General features: G+C 46.5%; 1 protein-coding gene across 1 annotated transcript in view; it reads left to right on the top strand.

Moving 5' to 3' along the window:
- Positions 1-26031, top strand: part of GALNT17 (polypeptide N-acetylgalactosaminyltransferase 17) — a 431130-nt gene that overhangs the window by 205091 nt on the left and 200008 nt on the right. Inside the window, exons 4-5 of the mRNA XM_026017521.2 lie at positions 12447-12621; positions 17785-17982. Of these exons, the coding sequence (XP_025873306.2) occupies positions 12447-12621; positions 17785-17982 (373 nt within the window). The remainder of the gene's footprint in view (positions 1-12446; positions 12622-17784; positions 17983-26031) is intronic.

Raw genomic sequence — 26031 nt, 5'->3', positions numbered from 1 at the left:
AGGATGCGTATATGTGCTGCTCGTTAAGAAGGGAAATATGATAGAAGTAGCAGGTATGGAAGGGGACTGAGGTCACTTTTTAAATTATGCCTACCAAATTCCCGTGGAAGTTCAGCATGCCTTCAAAACTCAGGGGAGGGGTAACTGCAGCCATCAAAATAATATTAATGGCTTGAAATAGTATTAGACTAAAATAATATTAAAATGACCTTAGAGACTTCTTTATTTCTACTCTCATAACCCTTAATACATTTTAATAGGTCTTATCAATAGTTTTCAACTACTTTCTAAAACCTTCCCTCATTACCTTCTTTGTTCTTAAGCAGTAGCATATGGAGAAAAAAAGTAGAATCAAATCCAGTGTGAGGGGTGCCTGGGTGGCTCAGTCCATGAAGCGTCTGCCTTGGGCTCAGATCAAGATCCTGGGATCCTGGGATCAAGCCCTGCATCGGGCTCCCTGCTCAGGGGGGGGCCTGCTTCTCCCTCCCTCTCTGTCCCTCCCCCTGCTGTGCTTTTTCTCTCTCTCTTGCTTTTTCTCTCCTATAAATAAAATCTTTAAAAATATATCCTGTGTGATGTTGGCCAAGGCACGTACCTTTTCTAATCTTGAGTCCATTGGGGGTAATGGTGACTTTTATGCAGGGTTTAAATTGTGAGGTTTAGAGGTCATATTTGCAAAAGCCCACAGTACAAATTCTGGCAGTATCATAAAGGATGTTCCTATTGAGTGTGCTCACAGTATTATTTGATTTGCTGGCTATAGATCCATCTTTAGTACTCTACTTCTGTGTCACCTCCCCTGGGAAGCCTTCCTGGATTTCCCAGCTGTGGCACCTAGTGTGGAGATGGGCATAGCACTGGGCCTGCTGAGGTGCATTTGTGTATTTGCCCATCTCTGGACTGTAAGACCCCGTAGGGCAAGAACCACAGCTCCTTCTTGCTGTGTTCCCAGCGCCCTGCACACTGCTGAGTTATAGTGATTGCTGACTACATTCATTTAAATTGCAGGTGGGCAAAGATCTTTTTTTTTTCTACTTCATCCCAGGAGTTGTTGTATTTGGCCTCGTTGTATATATTTGGGCTTCAACACTGTCCTTCTTTTGGTTGAGATCTCAAAAAGCACCAAGCTCCAGTAATCAGCATTTGAGTCTTGGTGACCAGGATGTGTGTTTGTCTGGTTGCTGATGTTTCCTTGTGGGACAAGTGCACCAGATCTGGCTCTTCTTTTGGTTGATGCATTCAGTGGTTGGAAGCAGGATGGCTCGAGTTAGAAAACTTTTTTTGAGTGGGTTACACCCTCTGGACTTCCAAAAAGAGTTTTGGAGATAGCACGCTGGCATTGTTTGCTTTTCTTGTTGGTTTATAATTGCAGGGATAGGAGAAGTCCTGTGTTTCTGGAAGATAACACGTTTCCTGTGTTGTCAAGGCTCCCAGTCAAGTAGCCAGGAGACACCTTGTTATCACACAACAACATGCCGGGCCAGGCTTCCTCCTTGGAGCATCACCTGCCTTTCCCCCTGCCTAGAGAGCCTTCCTAACGAGAAACAATACTTGCTTTTGTCCCCAACCAGATCACAGTAAGGTGACGGTATTTGCTTTGTAGGTCTAATCACAACTAGATTGTGTATTTACATTTCTCCTGTGTGATTTTAAGCCACGAGGAGGAAAGATTAGGAAAAAGAGTGTATATTTTTACACAGGAGACAGTGGGAGAACCCCAGTGAAAGCTTCTTCGTAGGCCAACTGTCTTTGAAATTCAATAATGAAAAAAAAATGCAATAATGACAACAAAAGCACCTTGCTATTTTGAAATAATTATCAATTCATAAGAAGTTGCAGAAGTATGCGAGAAGTCTTACGTGTCTTTACTTAGTTCCTCCCAATGGCTACTGTCGTGCGAGGCTCCAGTCCATGATCATGACCAGGACATCATGACCAGGACACTGATTTGGGTACCATACACAGACCTTACTCTGATTTCACTGGTTGAACATGCATGTGTGTGTCGGTGTGTGTGGCGGTGCTTCTGTATAGTTTAGCACATTACACGTACACGTACATGGTGTGCATCCCTGTAACCAACACAATTAAGGTACAGAACTATGCCAGTACTCCAAAGCTCCCCCGTGTTATCCTTCAATACCCACAACCCACTCCCACCCCCATCCCGAACTCTTGACAACCACTGATCTGTTCTCCATCTTATAATTTTATTTCGAGAATGTTCTCTAAATTGACCCATACAGTATCTAATCTTTGTGGTTGGCTTTTTCACTCAGTATGCGTCTCTTGAGATCTCTCCAAGTTGCCGTGTGCACAGAGTTCATTCCTTTTGATTTCCGCGCCTAGGTCCATGATACGGCTTTCTCATACTTTGTTTACTCCCTGGCCTCTGGAATGACGTTTGAGTTGTTTCATTTGGGGCTTTTACAGATAAAGTTGTTATCGGCATTTGTGTACAGACATTCATGTGAGAATAAATGTTCATCTCCTGGGATAAATGCCCAGGAACATAATTGTTGGGTCTTATAATACATGCATGTTCAAACAAGCTTTTCTGGTCGTTCATTCTAGTTATGTGACACCCACTCTAAAAAATCTGATTGAGACACCTGGGTGGCTCAGCAGTTGAGCATCTGCCTTTGGCTCAGGTCGTGATTCTGCAGTCCTGGGATCGAGTCCCACGCCGGGCTCCCTGCGAAGAGCCTGCTTCTCCCTCTGCCTATGTCTCTGCTTCTCTCTCTGTGTCTCTCATGAATAAATAAGTACAATCTTTTTTAAAAATCCAATTAACTTTCAGTCTTCCAATGCAGCTTCTAGTGGAAGAAAAGTTAGTTTTAACCTTGGTGACCATGACTATGGCACCAAAAGGAACGGTTGCGTTCTACAAGAACCAGGGGTTATCCTGGTTCAACATGGGGAGTATTGAAAGTTTGGCCCCATGGTCAGAACTTGGGTTCGCATTGATGTGAGCCAAACAAGAATGCTGGAGTGTCTGACCCAACCCAGGGACAAGAGTGAGGCAGGGCCAGGAGAGATGGAGGGAAAGATGGCTCAAAGTTGCTGTAATCACAGCTTTGGCCATTAGGAGAGGGTCAGGATCATCTCTCCAGTGGAATCCAAGGGAAGGAAAGTGGTGCTTTAGTATAGGTCAGGTGCCCTTCCTTAGACCTACCAGGAGTGGCTAGGAGGGCAGGGTCATGCACCATGGAAGAAAGCTCCAGAAAGGAAGGGGGCTGGATGGACAAGCACATCGTGGACAGTATCTTGAGGATTTGTACTTGGGGTTCCCACAAGGTGGGGAAATAATTGAGGTCTCTGTGGCACTTGAGTGGGCCTATGAGAGAGAGATTTGGGACACAGGGAGATGGGAGGAAACAACAGGAGGAAGAAGTACGCAAACAGAGGCAAGGAAGCCCAGGGCACACAGAGGGAAGTGTGCAGCCGGGACTCCACGTGTAAGAAATGATGGGTGGATTGGGGTTTCAGAGAGAGGGGGAGTCTCAGTCAGATACAGGGAGCCTTGCCGGGCCTCAGGATTGAGGAAGGGGAGCGTGAGCAGGTGAGTGTTTGACATCCACCAGCGGTGCTGTGCAACCTCAGAGCGAGAGGGATGCCAGGGCCACGTGAAGAGCCCAGGCCAGCATGGGGATCAGCAAGCCTTAAAGAGGGGCAGATGGAGACCTGGAGCAGGGCTGCCCTGGGGGTGGCTGCAAGCATTATCAGGAAGGCCACACAAGGCCATTTGCACATTGGTTCCTCAAAGAACAGTGTTGGAGCTTTAACTTTATTTTATTGGGGAAAAAAATGAGCTGGGTACCTGACACGAATGTCTATAGATCACTGTGCCTGCGAGCTCTGGTCGGCTTGCTCTTGGGCCTCAGGCCGTGCTGCAGGGTCTGGACCGAGACTGGCAGCGACCTAGAGCAAACCCCGGCTTGCCGCGGCCCTTAGGGCGGGAGGGCCGCCTCCGGAGGCCTGGGGGCCAGTCGCGACTGACTTCGCTGCTGTCCTTCCGCCCAAGGGAGGACAGTCTGAGGCTGCCCTCAGGGGGTCTAGGAGTCCTTCCCCTACAGGCCGCCGGGAACGCTTGGAGGCGTTTGGTGCCAAGGCAGCGCGGGTGTCATGCGGCAGCTCACGACCGGGCGTGTCACCGACCCCCTCCCTGCAGCTTTCCCTGGCCTGATGCACGTGCACGCAGGTGCCCCGTCCCCGTCTGTCGTGCCCCTGCAGCCTCCTGGTCAGCAGAGCGCAGCGGGCTCCGTGGCCTCCCCGAGCCGCCCCTTACACAGCCCTTGTGTGCCGCGGGTCGCTTCCGCGTGGGCTACGCGCCTGAGCACGAGGGACGCCTTGCCCCTGCCTAGGACCACGCTGCCGTTGACCTTGGAGCATCCAGGGCTCTGAAGGAGGGTGGGCTGACCTCCATTCCTGGCTGCCGGCAGCATTTAAAGAAAACTCCAGCGACCCAGTGCCAAGATGTGACCCGGATCTCTCCGGGGCTTCACCTTTCTTGTGTTCTGTTTTGCTCTCCACACCCCCCCCCACCCCCGCCCTTAATGACTGTGACTTTTGCTATTTCAAGGAAAAATTTGGCCGGCTTCAGAGCGTCAAGAATCAATATCGCAGTAAATAAGAAACATAATGAAAGAAAAACACACTCCAGCCTGTAGACAAATTTTATCGCTTAAATTCACATGTTATTATTAGAATCAGCTGCAAATACCAGACTTTCAACTGCCTTTTGATGGCGCAAGATAGAGGAATACTCTTTTAATTTGGGGCAGCAGCTTAGAGGCACCCCCTATGGGTATTATAATGTTTCCCTGTTAGTTTGGGCTACTTGTAGGGTTTTTTTTTTAAAAGGTGAAATTTAAATGGGGGAGGCAGAGGAGAGGAATTTCTTAACAAAGGAATTGAAAGCAGGGATGGCTTTTCTTTTCAAAGCACCTCTATGAATGCACAACTCTGTGTGATATATTTAGTTTAACACTTTGGTATTTTGTGCCTTACATCTCTTTTCTTGCTTCTTTTCGTCTTTTGCTTTCTTTGGTCCTTGCTTTGATCTCGCTATGGAATAGCCTTTAAAACACTTTCACACACAGCAAAAACATCTCTTTTTAATCTCCCCTATTCTTCTTGAAGTTTTCTGCTCCTGCCTCTCTTTTTTTTTTCTCCCATAGTCAAAAAATGCATTATTTAAGTCACAAAGCTGAGAGCTGCTCAGAGAATAAAATATGCATTATAGCTGGCTTCTGTATTATTTCAACGAACATTTTACCATGCTCCCTTCCTCTCCATGGAGGTTTGCAAAGGGCAGGGTTTCAGACAGGCAGCCTCCTGCAGTGGACTGGGGACCATGGCCTGTGTATCACGTCTGTCCCTTCCGAGTCTGGTGGGACTGTCTGGAGATACTCCAAGTTAGACAGGTCCCCCCCCCCATCCCTTTTGAGCCTCTCCAGTGGCCCATGGGCTTGTTCTTCAGAGATGGACCGACCACCACCGGTGGATAGGTGCCTGCAGAGGTAGAGGCATGCACCAGGCTCAGAAGAGAGTAGGGGTGCTTCAGAGTTACAGAGGGGCCAGTTCCAGGACACACCTGGGTCAGACCTCTACTTCTGTTTGCAAGGTACAGTCCCTGCATGAGCAGACCAGCGACTTTGGATTTCACAGCAGTGCATCCATGGGGAGTCAGGCAGAGTGACTGGGCGTGTAGCAGTGTCACTTACAAATTGTGTGACCTGCAGTAAGGACCGTACCCTCTCTGTGCTTCAGTTTGCTCATCCATAAAACGGGGAATAATAATACCCCTTATCTCATGGCATCATCTTTTAGGGTAAACAGAGTTGATATAGTCAAAGTGGCTACAACAAGTATGTGGTGCTCCGTTAGTGCCAATAAATCTAAATGTTAAAGCAAAAATGCAAAACAAATACCTGTTAAAAGTTGTAGGATGTTCGAAGTTTGCAAGATAGGTCATTCTCTCGTTGATGGTGAAAGGGGAACTTACCTGAATAGTGTTCTGGAGCATTTCATGATTAGCTGACAGCCCTAGCTTGCTTAGTTATTTTGGCATCTAGATGCTTCATTACAGATGCATACGAGCATCGTATTTGAAATATTTGAAGTCGTGATTAATAGCAAAAAGGAACTTTGCATCCATGAAATCAGCCTCACCAGGGTGTGCTCACTGTGAGGCTAAGGAAACTCATGCTCTGGACCTCTCACGTATGCTGCCCTGCTGACAATATGTTCATAAGCCCATATGTTTTTGAAAATTTTATGAAAAAGATTTTTTTCTTTGAGAGAGAGAGCATGAGTGGGGAATGGGGAGGGGCAGAGAGAGAATCTTAAGCAGATTTCATGCCTAGTGCAGAGCCTGACACAGGGCTTGATCTCACCACCCTGAGATCGTGACCTGAACTGAAATCAAGAATTGGACGCTTAACCAACTGAGCCACGCAGGCGCCTCCAAGAGTTGTCTTTTTCTTAAAGAGAATCCTCCAAATTTTACAAACTTTGGGTTCTACAAAACCTGGATTGATTTCTGGAACTTCCTATCTCCATTTGACAATGTGAAACCCATATATATTGCATGACCAGGGTATGCAACCAGGTTTTTCTGTCCTCCCTTTTTTTATTTTAAAAGATCATTTTTTAAAATGCAGTATCATTTTTTTGTATGGCCACTTTTATGCATTTAGCTGGTTATTTGTTTCAGGCATAAAGATATTCTCAGGCACACCTGAAAAGTCATGTGTTTTAAGTCCGTAAGTCCATATTTTGTGTTCTTTCTATGGTATTATCGCTGATTTTTTTACATTACCTCATCAAAAAAGACACTGCAGAATGTAGTCATGGGTAATCATGACTAATAACTCCACTAAAACCCGATGTTGAACACCATGTTTTTCCCCTGAGTGATCTTAAAGGCCTCAAGTGTGGTGAGCTGGAAGTTCTCATCAGGGATAGAGGAAAGACTGGTGTCAGAGGAGCCTGTGGGTATGACATAGATCCAAGGGCTGAATCCTCTCCTTGGAGAGGTCAGAGATCCCTTCACTGAGCGTGGAATTGCTTTGGGAACCAGCTGCCAGTCAGCTAGATGACCAAAGTGAGGGTAGAAAAGCAAACTGGCAGCAAAATATAGAATCAGATTTTCAGTGAGGTCTAGGTGTTAAAGATCACACTCAAAACAACTCTTCACCTCTCCTTTCCCAACTTCAAAGCTGACCCAGGCTTATAGACCAAAAGGCTGCATGCTACGTGACTCCATTTTACTGAAATATCCAGGAAAGGCAGATTCATAGAGATGGAAAGCAGAGTAGCGGTCATCAGAGGCTGAGGTGGGATAGAAAGTGGAGAGTGACTGCTTGATGGGTGCAGGATTTATGTTTGGTCTGATGGAAAGTTCTAGAGCTAGAGAGGGGTGATGGTTGCACCACATTGTGAATGCACGGAATGCCACTGAATCATTCACTTAAAAATAATCAAAATAGGGGCACCTGGGTGGCTGAGTGGTTGAGCGTCTGCCTTTGGCTCAGGGCATGACCCTGGGGTCCTGGGATCGAGTCCCACATCGGGCTCCCTGCATGAGGCTGGCTTCTCCCTCTGCCTGTACCTCTGCCTCTCTCTGTGTGTCTCTCATGAATAAATAAATAAAATATTTTTCAAAAATAATCAAAATAGTCAATTTTATGTTCTGTGTATTTTATCACACGAAAAACAGTGAAAAAAAAGAATCCATCAGTGCTGAAAGAGTGGTGGTACTTGTGTGAGAATCATCTGGAGTGCTGGTCAACCCTACTGATGCCAGCTAACTTAGAAACTCTCAGCATGTGTCTGGGAACCAGCATTTGCATGAGCTCCCAGGTGAGTCCTAGGTAGGGACCACATTCTTAGGGATGCTGGCTTTGAGGCAGGAGTTTTTTGTTTTTTGCTTTTAATTGGAACATGCCATGTGTACCATTTTCTCATCCCAGCTGTCGCAACCCATGCATTCCCAGCCAGCGGCATGCCCAAAGCTCAGCAGCTGCTGGCAGGGAGAAGTGTTGGTAATAAGTGGCTGTGGTGGCAGAAGTAATATTGGTAGAATCGTAGCACTGATAGCAAGAGTCAGAGGAGTCATGGGAGTGAGAACAGAAGCTAGGATCATGTGAGGCCCTGGGCAGGAGACGGACTTAACTGTGAGGTTGCTTCGTGCAGGGGTGACCAGCAATGAGCATCCAGTTTTGGAGGTGGGAAGACAAACCTCATCACATAGATTGAGATCATCTTCAAAGAGCTCCATCTTTCAGAGGGAGCAAGAGAAGAAGATTGAGGTAGTGGGAAAAGCAGAGATGGGCAGGGGCCCCACTGGGATTCTAGAACTTCTGCTCAGAATCACACACAGGTGGTCACCACGAAGCCAGAGCTACTCAAAGCACATTCACCTGGGCAGCAGCCGCCACAGCCCCTTGGACCTCGTTAGAAATGCAAATTCTTGGGCCACACACCAGACCTACCAGTGATTCAGATGCAGCTCAACATTTGCGAAACACTCACCGAGCTTACACTGATTCTCTCGAGTCGCCATACCTTGAGGGAGAATTAGAACATTCCATAGGTCTCATCATCAAGACATAATTACTGTATGAGGGTTGACAGGTACAGACATGGCTCCACCCTAGGCAGTGTGGCCACTTCCCATTTCACATCTTTGTGGCACCAAGGTTCATGGACTGGTTCTGGAACAGCTAGAGATGAGTTTGTAAGGTCAACACTTGGTTCTGAGCAGGGCTTAGTCACAGGACCGGACTCCTGGTTTATTCTGTAATATCACTGAAAGGGTGGGATTTAGATATAATTCTGTAATAACATTTTCGCTGTAGTTCTCAGTCTTTGTAACTTTCTTGTTGCCAATATGTACTCCTTAAGCCTGGATGACAAGTGTTTCTTTTATTGGTAAGGAGAAGATAATCTCTCTTCTGGCTCCATCTGATTACAGGTGGTATTTGCTGCTTCCCTCTTGACCTCCCCAAATGCTATTTACCAAAACCTTAAGAAACACAAAGATTCCCAAATGACTCTGGACCAATTTAGAATTGGATTTTAGAGCACTGGAAAGTAAACACTGATTTTTGCAGACACAAGTTTTTGGTTTTTTTCTCTGAGTTTGCTGGTGCGAAAAATCATATGTCTAATGTTTTTCTTACTGTTATTATAAAATTTAAGCATGGTTTCATCTGTTAAGGATGATAAAGGATCTCAGGTGATGGGGGTGACATTTCTTACCATTGTCAGGATGGGGATGGGTTTCCTTCCCTGGTGAGCCCGAAGGCCTTGTTTTAACTTGGTAAACTTGTAGGCTCTCTTGCTTTAAGGCAATTCCACATCTCAACACCCCAGTCTCTCAGACTGTTAAAACCATGTTCCACCCATTGACGTTAAATCCAGGCAAGGTCACAAGCCACTGCTTTCTGGTATAGAACCATATTCAGTGACTGGGAAGAGAAACCTGACCGTTATCGTTTGTCCTTGAATTTTGTGCAGTTAGATGGTGGCATCTCCGTTGATATTCCCCTAAAAGCCCATGGAGCATCACTTCCGTTGTGTTTAGAACAATGTGTACCCAGATCTTGTAAGTGAGGATGGTGTCTAGCCCTATACGGTGGGCCCCAGACTTCATATTGATGTTGACTAGCTAGGAAGACAAGCTGTCATTCATGGGAAGTTATAAAATTGATCTCCGTTGCTAATATGAATAGGAAACAACATTTATTGAATGCCTATTAAGGGCTTTCTATGTAATAGAAATTTCTCATTTATTCTTAACAGCCATAGGGCTGGGCAGCCCGGTGGCTCAGCGGTTTAGCGCCACCTTCAGCCCCGGGGTGTGATCCTGGGGATCTGGGATCGAATCCCATGCTGGGCTCCCTGCATGGAGCCTGCTTCTCCTTTTGCCTGTGTCTCTGCTTCTCTCTCTCTCTCTCTCTCTCTCTCTCTCTCTCTCTCTCTCTCCTCTCTGTCTCTCTCTGTCTCTCATGAATAAATAAATAAAATCTTAAAAAAAAAAACAGCCATAGGGCTAGTACCAAATGGGTAGGCATTTCCCCTTTACACTTCTCAAAGCCTTTTGATGTCCGTATCTCAGTGGCCTTGAGATGTGGAAAGCAGTGGTAGTGAGCCACACTGTCTTTTGTCAACAGTGTAAATGCCTATCACTCTCTCCACCCTCAGTAGAGTGTCTCGGTCATAACCACGGGACAAATGAAGAAACCACTTGGCATTTAGACATGGTGACTGGCAGGTCTAGGGATTGCCATCCAGTTACCAGGCCCCAGGTCACCCAGCAGCTAAAGGGTAGCAGTGCCTGTAGGTCCCCTGGTATAGTGCTTTGCACTTGGCACTCAGAATAACCTGTAACTACAGAGATTCCCCAAATTACTACCACCATGGGCTAATCCTAGTGAATGGGTAGGTTTCTCATTGTACCATTCTGTGGGTGCAGTGCCCATGCATGATCCATTGCCTTCCATGGCATGTCCCTTCATCCACTGCCCACCCACCGAGTGAAAAGCCAAGCAGGCATGGCCTGCCCAACACTCTTGCTAGAATTTTTGTTCCAAGAAATTTAATTAATAGACGGGAAAATCCAGCCAACATTCAGTCAGTAGATGGTTTCTAGAAGCTGAAAACCCATATATTCGATTATCCTTCTCTTAGTTAACAGTGAGTGAAGAAGCAGAGGGGGTCCCTGCAGCCTGGCTTCTCCACCAGCCCCCTCACAACCCTGAGATGATGGCAAGTGCCGGTGAAACCAGTTGGTGAAAACACCAACAATAAATAATTTCTTGAGGGTGTATGATGCACCAAGCATGTGCCAACAAGCCCTATGTGGTGTGAGCTGGGTGGTTCTCAAAGTGGTTCCCCATACTCCAGCATAGGCACTCCCTGGATCTGGTTAGAAACACAAATACTAGGGCCTCACTCCCGACCTTCTGAAAATGAACTATGGGGAAGGGGCCCAGCACTCTGTTTCTGCACCCCTAGTGGTCCTGCCATGCCCTCCAGTTTGAGAGCCATCATCTAGCCTGTAGGCCTCTCCCATCATGGGTGCAGCTTCCCCAGGCACCCTGGGGTGCTCTGAAATCTCTGTCTGAGTGTCCTGCACCTATGTGGATGGAAAGAGGGAAAAATATGACTAGTGCCAGCTACTCAAGGTTGAGCCTTTCCATTGTGGCAGCAGTGGTTCTCGGCATTCCGTCTATAGTAACTCACGTAGTCTTCACCATCACCCTAGAAGGTCTATATGATGATTATCATCTTCCTTCAGCAAAGGAGGAGATAGATTGAGGCATGGATTGATTGGCTAAATCACCCAGGGCCACTCAGGTGATGCCTGGCTGCACTAGGTTCTGAACCCTAGGCAGCCTGACTCCAGTGTCAGTACCCAAGCACACGCTATGCCTCAGTAGAAGTTTCTGACCCAGTGAAGTGAAGTTAGAAAAGAATGTCTCTTAAAGTATGATCTGTGGACTGCTTATATCAGAATCCCCTAGAATGCTCTCAAGCCCCATGAGTGACCTACAGCATGAGACTCTCCAAGGGCGGATCCTCGCAGTGTGCATATCTATGAGTCCCCTGCTCGCCCTCCTACATCTGGTGATTTCTCAGGTACAGAAAGGTGTCAACCATCTTGCCTATGGAGTTAGACACATTTGGTTCATGTTCTAGCTCTTCCATTGGTAGGTGTGTGATGTCGGGACAGGTTAGCCTCCCCAAGACAGTTTCTTAATTTGCAAAGTGGAATTAATCTAGTTAATTAATGGAATTGATCTAGTTCCTTCCTAGGTTGTTGTAAGGATTAAATTAGATCATATAAATAACACTTTATACCACTTGCTTCTTGCAGAAGAATGTTCCATCTCTGCTAGCATTAGGTTGGCTGCAAGAGCAGCATTTCTACTCCTAGGCAAAGATTGCTTTGTTAAACGAAGACCAAAGGAACAAGCGTGATAACTTTGCATCGGTGCATGACTGTGGGTCTGGACCACCCAGGACATGTACTGTATGAACCAGTGTATGTACAGATGGGAAAACCTCTCTAGACGTGGGATAACAGGACCCAGGGGATAGTGGGAGGGCAGGAATGCTGGCCTAGAAAGGAGGAAAGGCCACAAAGAAAATCCTCAAAAGACATCTGCTGGCCTGTAGCAGTCGGAAAGTAAAAGCCAAGTGTGGACTCTGCCCAACTGTATACCTGGGATGTGGGGCGAGCACTGCGGTCCTGGGCTGGTGTGTCAGCAATATCTTCTGACCTCACGCTGCCTGAGTTGTCTCTTCTACAAAAATTACTAACATGCCAACTCTTGCCGCTCCGAACTTCCTGAAGATCTGTTGGCATCCCGGTGGGTTGTACACACATGTGAAACGCCATGTTGATGGACTTTCTTGCATTTTGTCATTTGCAGAGGAGCTGAAGGCCCCCTTGGAGGAGTACGTTCACAAGCGCTACCCTGGGCTGGTGAAGGTGGTGCGCAACCAAAAAAGAGAGGGCCTGATCCGAGCTCGCATCGAGGGCTGGAAAGTGGCCACTGGCCAGGTCACTGGCTTCTTTGATGCCCACGTGGAATTCACTGCTGGCTGGTAGGTCACAAGCTGGACCCTAGGGGCATTCAGGACCTGCAGTAGTGTGGTCAGAAGGAGTTAGAATCTGGGAGGTGGAAACTTCACCTGTTTCCTCTAGGGCTGCTGGACCAATGAAGAAGGGTGGGTTGATAATCTGGGATAAAACCGGGAAGCAGGGAATAGTGTGCTGTCTCCTCTGCTCCTCATTGTTGTGGTCATCACCACCATCATCAAAATTCCAGTGAGGATGACATATTAATTAGACAGAACTCTTGATAATCCTTGCCAAGGGGTCAAGAGAACCTTATTTGCTCTCTTTTCCTGCTTGTCTGTCCCCTTGTGTGAGGAGGATGGTTGAGTGATATTTGGAGGAAAGAGATCCATTATAATCCTACCTACTCCTGAAAACACATGGGATTATCTTTAACGTCGTTTGTAGGAAGGGGGGGTTCATAACTTTGCAGGTGTGGCCTCGGATGGTTTCCCAGGTGGTAAAAAGAACAGTCTGGAAGAGATTGTGGGGAGCACATGGGAGAGGAGACTTAGGATACAAGAGTAGTAAAGCCTCAAAATGCCCAAATCACTCAGTGAGCATGCTGACTTTAGATTAGGGCTGTAGATTTGAAAAGCATGGTCACATGGGTGTTGCTGACTGCCCAGTTTAGGTAAACCAAGGCAGAGGTTAAATAACCTGTGCTCCGTTTGCTTAATTCCTAAGAAGCAGAGTCTTTCATTTCACAAACCATGTTTGGGACATGTGTCAATTCACTGGTGCGATCTTAAATAAATGCCGTTCGCAGTACCAGATTGGAAGAGCCACTATCCATTACCATTGAAACATTAAAACATCTGCTCTTCTCCATTTGCAGCACACTTTAGAATCTCTTTAATGGCTGGATCAAAGGAGAATGGTTGTGTGCGTGAGCGTGTGAAGATTTGGAAGCTGGGGTCACAGTTAACACTGGCTCCTTCAAGTGCACCTGGGTATCTAGTGTCATCTCAGACACTAGTGTTCTTTCCTGGTTTTTCTGCCGCCATCAGACTTGGTGACACACAGCTGTATGTTTGCAGCCCCGACCTCCCCTAAGCTTCGGAGTTGTTTATCTCTCATCAGTGGTTCTCAAAGTGTGGTCCCCAGATCAGCAGCATCATCTGGGAGCCTGTTTGAGATGCAGATTCTTGGGTTCCCCAAGACCTCTGCAATCAGAAGCTCTGGGAGTGGGTCTAGCAATCTGTTTTAACCAGCGCTCCAGGTAACTCTGATGCTTGCTCAGGTTTGAGAATCATTGAACTGGAAGTCTTCTGAACAGATGCACTTGAATATTCCGTTGGAGCTTTTTCCCTTTTTTGCTGCATCCTTCCCTTCCTGATTCTTTTCTATCAAAACTGGTGATTCTCTCCATGTTCCCTTTCACTTGACTCTTCCCTCCCCATCATGTCAGCCTCTAGCTATCATCACCTCTAGCTCTAGCTGATTTTCCCTTTTATTTTGGATGTCTGCTCTTCCCCCTTGGCCTCGACCTCCACTCACCCATCTCACATCCTCATCATCATGCATCTAAACGCAGTGGCTGCCTGCATCCTCCTTTTGACAAATATTTGCTAGTTGCCTACTATTGTCCCATACAGTGTCCTAGGCCAGAGGTGAGGTGACCAGCTGTTCTGCCCAGTGCTGAAGGATTTCCTGAAATGCAGGACTTTCCTTGGTAAAACCAGAACAGTCCTGGACAAACCGAGACAGTTGGTCACTCAGCCAGGGTTCAGAATCTGGCAGGATTTGGTATCTGCCCTCATGTAGCCTAGAGTCTAACTGGTCTCTATGTTCATCACACTTCGTTTCCACATGTTTACCAGAGTGACATATGTCCCTATGGTCCTTCATTACAAGGTAGACACTACACTATGTCTCAACCTTCACCAGGTTACACCGCAATAATAATCTCCAACATCGGTGAATCATGACAACAAAGATTTTCATCTTGTCCGTGTAGCAGGTCAACTGCCTGTGACTGTGGCTTGACTCCACATGTGCTCTGCATTCTGAGACCCAAGGGGTCTTTGTTATAACTTCAGATACCTTGCTGAAGTCAATGGAATTGGTAATAGCAACTTTTAAGACTGGCATTAGTTTTGCAATATTAGCCAAAATGTAGTACAGAGAAGAAAGGACTATTTGCAGTCAGTTGCTTATAATCTGTAATTTAAAACAGCTTAATTTTGTACAGGTTACACACCTGGCCGCTTATGTAAAGTCCTTCCAAGACCGTGTCCTTTTTGTTTAAAAAACTGGAATTCGTTTTCCGTTCTTAGAAGGGAACTTTGATAGTTAACAGTTTTTAGACTGTCATATACATAAAATGTAAATACGACTATAAGAGATGACGTAGGAGATAAGTAGTCATGTATTTTATTTTATATGCCAAATATGCCAACCTACTTTATTGTGAAAAGATTAGAGGTTGTGGGAACTTGTAGTAAAATGCCTTAAGCTGTTAATGGGAAGGCGTGAAATAAGAGTTGCCTGGTGGATTCTTTGGATTATCTAAGTCTACATTTGTTATGGTGCTAATAAGCAGTGTTAAAGCAGCCACCTAAAGAGAACAAAAATTTAAAAAAAATATAAAGTCTACAAATTAGCAATCTGATGATTGCCAAAGTGAGGCTGTTTTTATTTATTTGGTGTAGCTCTATTGGCCCCCTAGACATGGTACTCTTCTCCCTGTTTCTAAAATCCAGGAATTTTAGTTAGGGGCTATGGGTCTGGGGATCGTAAGATAATGGTATTATTATCTAAAAACACAATCAGGTGGTAGGCATTTCTCAGCAAGGGCACGTAGTGCTGCCTCAGGTACGAGCACCCCAGCAGTGGGCAGCCCCTGTGACTGTCGTGGCTGCTCCATCCTGGGGTGACCAGGGAGGGGTAGGCGGGGTAGCAAGTCACGTGGAGACATTCATGGGTCTCAGAGAATCGGAGGCTGCTTCCCTGAATAAACCCGATTCTTAGCTGATTTGCTCTCCAGAAGATGTGCTTCCAGCTTGAAGTAGCACAAATGGCCAAACGCAGACCATTTTAAAATATCAAATACAAATCAGTATTGAAGTGAGAGACACATGTCCTGTTCTGCGGCCTGAAGTGACAGGAAGCACGGCTCTGTCAAGGACATCCCACGTTTGTGGCTCGGGGGAGGAGCCGGGGTGTGGCTAGTGGAGCAGCTGCTCCCATATGACATATGTCATCCCTTTGGCTCACACCCCAAGGGCCAGAGCGGGGCACATGTGGCCTGGGGGTGAGGGAGGGAGTGTGCCCTCTGCAGGGAAGCACAGGCGGCCAGGTGGTAAAGGTGGGATGTCTCCAGGGAGGGGTGCAGATCACTGGGAACAGGTGTACCTTCCTCGCAGACCCAGAGATCATGCTCTGCAGCATCAGAAGCGTTAGCAGAAGGAAGGCCTTCTGGCCCTGCGCTTAGAAGTTCATCACAGCGACGGGCTGAACTGAATGCTTCTATACAGCAGGCCGCCAGACCGGCGGAGCCTGACCCAGTGGAGGTCACAGTAGAGCTCATGGGTAGGGCATGAAGCCAGAGCATCCAGGTTAGAGACCCGGCTCTGCCACCAGCTGGCTGTGTGGCCTGGGGCAAGCGACTTTACCTCATTGGTCAAACACGGATCATACTGTCTACTTCATAGGAGCATTGTGAGATCTGTTAGTCAGCCTGGCCCATCTGGAATATTTAGAATGGCACCTAGCACATGGCAAGGGCTCCATAAATACCAGCTACCCTTAGCTCATTAGGGAAAATAATGTGTGTTCCAAGATTAGCAAAGACAACATGTAGCCAGAGTGACTTGATAAGGTGGAGAAGATGGTCCAAGAGCTGGAAGGAGAGAGCCCTCCTCCAGAGAAATCAAGGACGGCTTCTTGGGAGATGTGGCACTTGATCTGGTGAGACTCCATAGGTAACTAGACTTTTTGTCAGTGGCCAAGAGCATTCCCGGAGGAGAACAGCATGAGCAGGTGTTTGGAGGGGTGAAACTCAGAAGTGTATCTGGAAACCGTTGACAAGTGAGTCCCATTTGGCTTCAGCCTGTACGGTGTGTGCAAAAGGATTGGAGGCAGTCAATGGCCCAGGGTATATTTTATTGCTTGTTTTAAATAGAAAGATGAGATGAGCCAACAGGTAATTCAATAGCTGGAAATGAAAAGAGATGGGAGGCAGGCCGAGCGTTCTCATTATTCTTCCAAATAATGCAGAGGAATGGGATTTTCACTTGACTCTTTTCCAAAGCCTGAGCTCTGTTCTAAGCAGGGAGATTAATGCCCTGGCTTACGAGAGCCATCTTTTCCTTCTCGAATATAGGAAACAATCTTTTCCTACGTCTGCCTTGGAGACACATGCTGGTGGGGGAGTCTGGCCATCTGCTTCCTCCTAAGCCGTCAGGGCGGTACCTTGAACCTGGAGCCAGGTCCCCCTGCCTGTCTCCCGCCACAGCCCTGAGCGGGCAGGCTCGCGGGGAGGCAGGGTTCCGCCTGCCTCTGCATTCAGTGAGTTCCCTCCTGCCATTGCTAACCAATTCAATTAGATCCCTTTTAGGAAATCAATTAAATAATCAATTAAAACAACTGAAATAGTCACACACACCGAGAAGCTGGTGAGATGCTTATTAAAAGCAGGCCACCAAGGGCAGAAGTGACCCATTTTGGGGAAGAAAATTCAGCTCCTGCAGAAGAAACAAGAAGCATCAAGCAGCGCCTGAGGGGAACTGGCAAATGCTGGGAATCCGTGGTGCAGAGTGAGCTGTGTGCAGTCAGAGTGGGAAGGACAGGCTTGCCTTGGCTGCTTTTGGGCCATCAGCACAAGAGAGGCCTGGGGCTTTCTGGGGAGAGGCCCCCGGGTTCTGAAGCCTTGCTCCCGACCTCTCGGGCCCTGGGCAGCAGCGCTGTATGATCCCTCCAGGCCAGGGCATGAGCTGCACTGCACTGCCTTGCAGTGAGCGCGCTCAAATTGCACCATCCACCCTGGTGCCTCAGTTTCCATCTGAGCCCCGGCCTGCCCTGGACCCCTCCCCACCCTTTAGCTACATTCCTGCTGTTCCTTCTCTGTGGTGTTGGGGGCCCGGTGCCGGTGGAGGGGTAGATGTGCCGCAGGAGAGAGATTTTATTTCTACCTCCCTGTGTTTCAGGGCCGAGCCAGTTCTGTCCCGAATCCAAGAGAACCGGAAGCGAGTGATCCTCCCGTCCATCGACAACATCAAACAGGACACCTTTGAGGTGCAGCGGTACGAGAACTCGGCCCATGGCTACAGCTGGGAGCTGTGGTGCATGTACATCAGCCCCCCAAAAGACTGGTGGGACGCCGGAGACCCTTCTCTCCCCATCAGGTCGGTGGCAAGCAGACTCCGGGGGCCCTGGTGTCCCCAGATCGTGGAGACAGGGGGAGCCAGAGTGAGGGGTGCAGAGAGGCCCCCCGGGGAGGACCGGCAGGGTGCAGAAGCTGCTGCTGCGGGCCTTCACGGTGTCCTGCCATCGGGGCTTTCTTGCTGAGCAAAGACACCACAGTTTGCTTCTTTAGTTCAAGTTTTCAAGTGCAGCTTATCAGATAGCGATCCTGAGAGATTGAAACGATAGGAATGTTCACCTCCTTTTATTCATCCCCATCTTCGATGGGCTGTGCTCAGGACAGCCGGGGACAACCGGAGGGCCTTGGGGCAGCTCTGGATGACTCTTGCCCGGGTCCTGCCCTGCTGCCCCCAGAGACAAGGCGATCAATACCCCGTGGTACCCCAGCTGGGGAGCTCCCGTGTAAGGGATGCTGAATGAAGTAGGTTAACTTTGGTGCCATATTCCTATGGCTGCTGTGACAGATTACTCCCAGTTTGGTGGCTGGGAACATGCAGGCATATTGTCTCACACTCCACAGGTCAGAGGTCCGAAATGAGCTCTTACAGAACTAAACTCAGTGTGTGCACAGGGTGGGGATCCTTCTGGAAGCTGTAGGGGAGAATCCATGTCTGTGCCTTTTCAACTCATAGAGGTCCTCATTCTTTGGATTGTGGCTACATCACATCCCTCTTCCTCCTCTTCCTTCATCACATGCCTTTCTTCTCCCTCGGACTTTCCTGCCTCCAGTGTGATGGGCCCCTGTGATGACATTTACGGTACGTGTGGTAATCTAAGATAATCCTCTGGCCCAAGGTGAATCACATCTACAAAGTCCTTTTTCCCACGTTAGATAACATTTGCAGGTTCCAGAGATTAGGATGTGGATTTGTTTTTGGCAGGGGGCATTGTTCAGCCCAGCATAGATGCTCTGATTTCTCACGAAGATGATATCCGACTTCTCGTTCAGTACTTTCTGGGAATTCTGCTGAAAGGCCATACAGACTTAAGATCATCATGGTTTTGTCTTAAGTTAGAAGAGGTGGAGGAGGCTTTCCTACCTTGGCCTGGTTTTAGGGCAGTGTTTGTGGGCATACAGGAGGATGGCAAGAAGCAATTGTGGAATAGAATGAGGAGTTTCTGCAGGTGGTTTTGAAGTTCAGACTTGTCACATTTTAAATAACTAAGACGCCTCATGTTCTCTTATTTTCCTGCTCAGATTGAAACCTGAGGAACTAATGACATTAGAATAGAGCTGCCCTTGGGTGAATTTGTGCAACAAGGAAGGTGATGTTTTGGGCCAGTAACTTCCTCCACCAAAGATGTCTCGTGACTCAGTTTCCATCCCAACCTAGATGTTCAGTGCTGTTGTGCAATGCTGCATGAACACATTCTTGGCTTCTTGCAAATAATAATGTAAACTCATCACTAAGGTGCTACCTGGGAAGCAAAGCATAACCTTTGGGGATATTTAAATTTAACGGGTGAGATACCACCTCACATCCATTAGGATGGCTACTATCAAACAAACAAACGAAAGAGCGGAAAGGAACAAGTGTTGGCGATAATGTGGAGAAATTGGAATCCTTGAACATTGCTCGTAGAAATATAAAATCATGCAGCTGCTATGGAAAACCAGTGTGATGGTTCATCAAAAAATTAAAAATAGAATTACCACACAATCCAGCAGTTTCACATCTGGGTACATACCCAAAAGAGTTGAAAGAGATATTTGCACACCCATGGTCATAGCAGCATTGTTCACAATAGCCAGAGGGTGGAAGTAACCCAAAATGTCCACCAGCAGATGGATGGGTGGATAAAACGTCGTGTATACACACAATGGAACATCATTCAGCCTTTAAAAAGGAAGGGAATTCTGACATATGCTACAGCATGGATAAACCTTGGAGACATTATGCTAAGTGAAATAAACTAGCTACCAAAGACAAATACCGTATAATTCCACTCGTGAGGTACCTAGAATGGCCAAATCCATAGAGACAGATAGAAGAATGGTACTTGCCAGGCGCTGGGATGACGAGAGGAATGGGGAGTTGTTATTTGATGGGTATGAGTTTCAGTTTTGCAAGATGAAAAGAATTCTAGAGATTGGTAGCACAATAACATGAATGAAATTAACGCTATTGAACTGAGCACACACGGTACTTCCTTCCTGACACACAGGGTGGCTGACCTCCACCTGTGACAGATGAGGGAATGGGTGTGCAACAGGGGTGTTAGCCCCAGAGGGAAAGCAGTGGGTACAGTGCCATGCTGTAAGATACCCAGAAAACATAGCTTTTCCTACAGATGAAAGGCACTAAGCCGAGATTTAGTGTGTATTTTATGAGTTACGGTAATATTAGCAGATGATTAATATGCACTTTAAAAAGACTCAAGAAAATAGAGTCGTGATCATGAGTCATTAATATTACATGTATCTCTGATGTACAAAACAGAATCAAATATCAATGATCTCTTTTTAATGTATCATAACTTATGAAATGCTTAATTTGTTAATAGTGGATGGAGCTATTTAATTGTAAGAAGGAATTTTTATGGCCCTTCTGATGTTATTATGCAGATACACTGTGATTTCTTAAATGTTAGGACATGGTGGTTTCCACTCCCCATTGTGTTCCTAATATTTTAATAGTAATGCCTTTATTCTGGTGAAGGATGGGATGGGGAGCACATTTTCACAATCCAAATAGCGTTCAGCTAGATGAGGCTGTAGATCCCGAGTCTTCCTAGTAGACAACATAATATAGGAGATTTTGCATTAAGAAAATTTGTATCCTTAAAAAAAAGAAAATTTATATCCTTTCTGTTTTACTTTTTCCTTTATCTTCCTGTATATAAATATTTTTTTTCTGCTGCCTGGTAAATAGTTTATTTCCCACGGTTTTCCATTTGTCCTCTGCTCTTCCTTGTCTCCACCGGAGCTTCTGGAGTGGAGAGTGGGCAGGTGCCATGAAAGAGAGCAGAGTCCAAGTATGAGGCTGGGGCATGGAGCCTGAAGTATATACATGCCCCACCCAAGGAGGCAGCTACCAGCCCCCTGTGATGGGTAGAGGGTGGGGACACAGGGCTGTTGGGTCCTCAGACTTTGTAAAGAGAAGACACACATCTAGATCATTCTGGGATGCCTGGGTGGCTCAAGGGTTGAGCATCTGCCTTCAGCTCAGGTCGTGACCCCGGGATCCTGGGATCGAGTCCTGCATTGGGCTCCTCCCTCTGCCTGTGTCTCTGCCTCTCTCTTGCTGTGTCTCTTATGAATAAATGAATAACATCTTTTTAAAAATCTAGATCATTCCATGAAATCTCCTGACTTCAAAATGTGGCCCCAAATGCCTCTTCTTCAAAGCTATGAGAGAGACCTCTGTCATCCCCAGGACAGCTATGGTTGCTGTTTCCCGCACAGGGAGCACCTGCGGTATGTGGCATCATGGCGGGACTGGGGGATTTGGGGAGTGTTACTTGGAGCTATAGGAGAAGCACAGTTAGACTTTTTGGAGCTTGAGGTAAGCCTCAAGCCCCCCTATCTTGAGGCCCCCCTGTCGTCTCCATTGTCTGTCACTGCCCTCTGCTGCCATGATTCTTCATTGAAATCCTTGGATCCCTGACCCAGCTCTCACCTCTCAGAGAAGGGGCTCACATCTATGACTTAAGCCCTGATTTTTCTTCAGAGTAACATCATGCCCAGTGTCACATTAGTAACCTATCATCAGACCAGTGGATTTTAGACATTTTTGAGTCAAGGACCTTTTGGCTAACCTAACAAAAGGCATAGATTATATCAACCATGAACATGTACAAGTGGGCAGAACTTTGCATATAATTTCACAAAGTTTATGGAGGCCTTTATGATCCACAGAGCTTATTTGAAGAACCACTGCTAGGTGTTTCTACTTGCCCCTCCCAGCTGGAGAGCCTCTCTTTACCATTCTTTAATGGCCCCCAGACCATCTGCTTTATGAAGCCAGGACTGTGGCTAGTTCACAGTGGTAGTCTCGATGCCTAATTACCACCTGGCATTTAGTTGGTTTGCAGAAAATCTTTAGCCAGTGAATGAATGGATGGATGACATCTGAGGCTCTGAAGAGAGGTCAGGGCTAGCAATCAGAAGGAGAGATTGCCTGGAAGTCCATTAGAGAAAGACAAGGAGAACCCCAATATTCCCGGGATGAAGGGAGCCTTTGTAAAGGAGACTGACAAGTCATGATGAATAGTCGAAGAGATGTGAGGACAACCAGCAGAGTCAGAGATTTAATGACAGGAAGACCTAAAGCACCATTGGGCTTAAAGGGTCAGTTCATCATGGCCTTGGTGAAGCCATTTTAAGGGAGTATTTGGGTCTGAAGCTAGCTGGCAGTGGGTGGAGGAACAGATGGGACATGAAGAAGCTGGGAGAGTGAGTGAGGTATTTGAGGCAGACTCAACTCAGGGAGGTGATGGGTAGAAACTGGAGGATGGAAAATAAAGATCAAATGATATGTTTTTTAGAATGGGAGAGACTGAGCATGTATGTCCAGTGCACTCAATAAGTAGAACTCATGGGGTAGATTGGCTGGCCTAGTCAGTAGAGCACGTGACTCTTAATCTCAGGGTCATGAGCTTAAGGCCCACATTGGATATAGAGATTACTTAAAAAATTATTTAAAAACAAAGGAACTCATGGAGTATATTGATAAAACCCCAACTGTCTCGGTTTCCTCCTTGCTCAGTGAAATGAGCTCTTCCTTAGCCCAGATGATCTCATGAAGACCCCATGTAGATCTCATGATGTTTCTTATTACTCTTCAGTAACACAAGCCCTATGGTCACTTTAAGTCACAAACCGACCTCAGTCCATTATACAAATTATCCCATCTCATGTCATTGTAAAAATTTGAACTCCCTTGAAATTAAGATCTCCCCAGGGAGCCGGGGTGGTTGAGTCTGTTAAGCGTCTGACTCTTGGTCTCAGCTCAGGTCTTGATCTCAGGGGGGTTAGTTCAAGCCCTGTGTTGGGTTCCACGCTGGGCATGGAGTCTATTTAAAAAAAAAAAATTAAGATCCCCTCCTGTCCCTGGCTGGCCCTTTGCAGTGAAGAGTGGCTGGAGTCCTTATTCTTTCTGTCACCCTATTCCTCAGGAGGGCAAGAGGAAGGTTCTTCCAGTTGCTCTGTGTAGGGCGTGGGGGATCCGAACCTCCAAGCTACTTTATTAAGGTGACAGGGACCCTCCTACCTCGGGCCTCCCCCAGGGCTCCCTCCTCCTCTGCCTTGGTATCTATCCCATGCCCTCTTATTGCTAGGGCTCCTGTACTCCAGAGCCACTTTGTATTTCCAAGTAATTAATCAGTTAATTAATTTACATACGCATTTTAAACATTTACCTTTTTTCAAGCTTTATTGAGAAATGATTGACGAATGAAAACTATTTAGTGTGCACGATGTGATGTTCTGGAATATGTACACATTGCAAAATGGTTACCACAATCAAGCTATTTAGTATGTCCATCACTTCACGTAATTACTTTTTTTAAATGGTGAGAACCCGTAAGATCTGTTTCCTCAGTTAATTTCGAGTATATAATGCATTATTATTAACCATGGTCACCATGCTGTATGTTATATCTCCAGAACTTACGCATCTCATAATTGGAAGTTTGTACCCTTGGGCCAGTGGCTCCCCAATTCCCCTACCTCCCAGCCTCTGGCAACTGCAATGCTAATCTCTGTTTCCCTGTGAGTTTGACTTTTTTAGATTCCATATGTATGTGCAATCATTCAGTATTTGTGTTTCTCTGTCTGGCTTATTCCACTCAGCATTGTGCCCTCTGGGTTCATCCAAGTTGTTGCAAATGGCAAGATTTCCTTCTTTCTTAAGGCTAGATCACATTCTGCTGTATGGATAGATCACATCTTCTTGATCTAGTTCATCCATTGATGGACACCAACGTTGTTTCCATAGTTTGTAAGCTACAGTCTTGGGCATCCCTCTTGTTCTGTTTTGTTGATGATTTTGTTTAAGGTGGTAGAGTACACACAATGTAAGTTTTACCATCTTGACCATTTTACGGCATAGAATTCAGTGGCATTAAGGATACTCACACTATTGTGAAACCATCAACACTGCCCACTGCCTTCCCCTGCAGGGAAGCATTCCTCTCCTAAACTCCACTCCCTTGTTGGCTGTTTCTTGGCTGTTGACATTGAACTTTCTGCGTGATCTCCTTGAATATGACACCTGTTGCTTGAACATCCTCTTCCCAGATGAGGATATGAAGAGTGGGTTTTCACACAGTACACACGACTGAGGGCACGGAGCACTGAGAGGAAAGGTCTGAGGACACAGGAAGGAGGGCCTGGTTGGGAATGAAAGTCCCTGAAGCGCAGGGAGGAGGTCGGGTCGAGAACACAAACAGTAGTTTGGTCTTGAAAAGTGGGAGGAGAGAGTTCATGCTTTATGACCTACATTTTCCTCAGGACAGAGGAGGAGAAATCAGCCTTGAAAGTGAGAGCTAGGGAGATTATGGGAAAGTGATAAAGGTCTGGAATAATTTCCAGAAGGAATCGAGGATGGCTGAGCTGGCCAAGAGCAAAGAAGTAACGGATGGCGGTTTTGAGGGCCTGGGAATATACATTCAACACTTTTTTTCCATGAGAATTCCCTGACAAAAGAACAACTGTGAATTCGCTTGTACTTTGGTACAAACTTACATTTTATTATTTATAAGCTTATGCACCTATATATGAAAACTAGCCGCAAAAATGAGAGCGACGGGATGTAATCTGTGTAGCCTGGTGGCACCTAGGCTGGGTGTAGCATGGCTTCATGGAAACCTAGCCCAGCTGCCTTCAGAAGCGTGTAGCTCACAGCTCGGCAAGTGGGCATCTTTACGGGTCTTTCTGGCTGTAAAATCCCGTGACTTACCAGGAGACCAGGGGTCTGGGGTCACCAGAGACGAGACATGTCCCAGCACTCTGCTTCCAGGGACTGTCTGAAGTTGAATTAGGCATTTTCTGTGAGGTGCCAGGGGTACCCGCCTGCTCTGTGTCAGGTGACCCTGTAATTAGTGGCATTACTCATTAACAACTAATTCAGGCTGATGATTAATAATTAGCCATCCTAAATCCAACATATAATTTGATCGTAATTATAAGGTATAGGAGCCATTAGAGGCTATTAGATTCTCTTTAGTTGAAAGGGCTGTCCTGGATATGTGTGGCTGCTGGTATCTCAGATTCTACACACAAAGGTATAGACAGAAGGTTTTTTGTTTTGTTTTGTTTTGTTTTGTTTTGTTTTTCCCTCCCTGGAGGAATAGGACTGGCTTATACAAGGGGAAATCCTTACATGAAGAATCAGATTTTCCTAGACTTTTAAATAGAAATATCTTCCCTCTGCATCAGCAAATATATTTTAGGAGCCAATTGTGTGCTCTGCCATGTGGGAGCTTTTGGCGGGGACAGTGGTGGTGAATGACATGATCCTCCCGAACGAGGTCGCTGGCTGTTTGGAGACACAGGACCCAAGTGGGCACGATTGTACGTTAAGCACAGATAAGTGTGGATTTATTGGCAAGAGGGAATTCTGTGAGTGGAACGGTCAGGAGAGCTCATAAAAACCATAACTAATGTGGGAATTTTCTGGGTGCTGGGCATTAGTCTTATGCTTTACATGTTGCAAATCCATTTACGTTTGATACTAGCCCATGGAGGTAAGGATTATTATGGTCTGCATCTCCCAGGCAGAGCAAGCTCTTTACACAAGGTGACACACTTAGTAGGATATGAAGTTGGGAAGCCAATCCAGTTGCCCAGGGTGTGCACTCTTACCCATTGTGCTGTCTCTCCTGGAAAAGGTGCGACAGAAACTGGGCCTTGCAGGCTGGCATGGTATGTGGGAGACTAGAGGGCTAGGAATGAAGATGAGTGTGTTTGGGTTTGATGGTTTACTAGAATGACTCACAAAACTCAGAATAGCGTTCATGCTCATCGACTTGTTTTGGTAAAAAGGGTACAGATTAAAATCAGTAAAGGAAAAAGATGCATAGGACAG

This window comes from Vulpes vulpes, chromosome 3, assembly GCF_048418805.1.
Source record: "Vulpes vulpes isolate BD-2025 chromosome 3, VulVul3, whole genome shotgun sequence".
NCBI classification, from domain to species: Eukaryota; Metazoa; Chordata; class Mammalia; order Carnivora; family Canidae; genus Vulpes; species Vulpes vulpes.
This window is presented reverse-complemented; position numbering and strand designations above follow the sequence as displayed.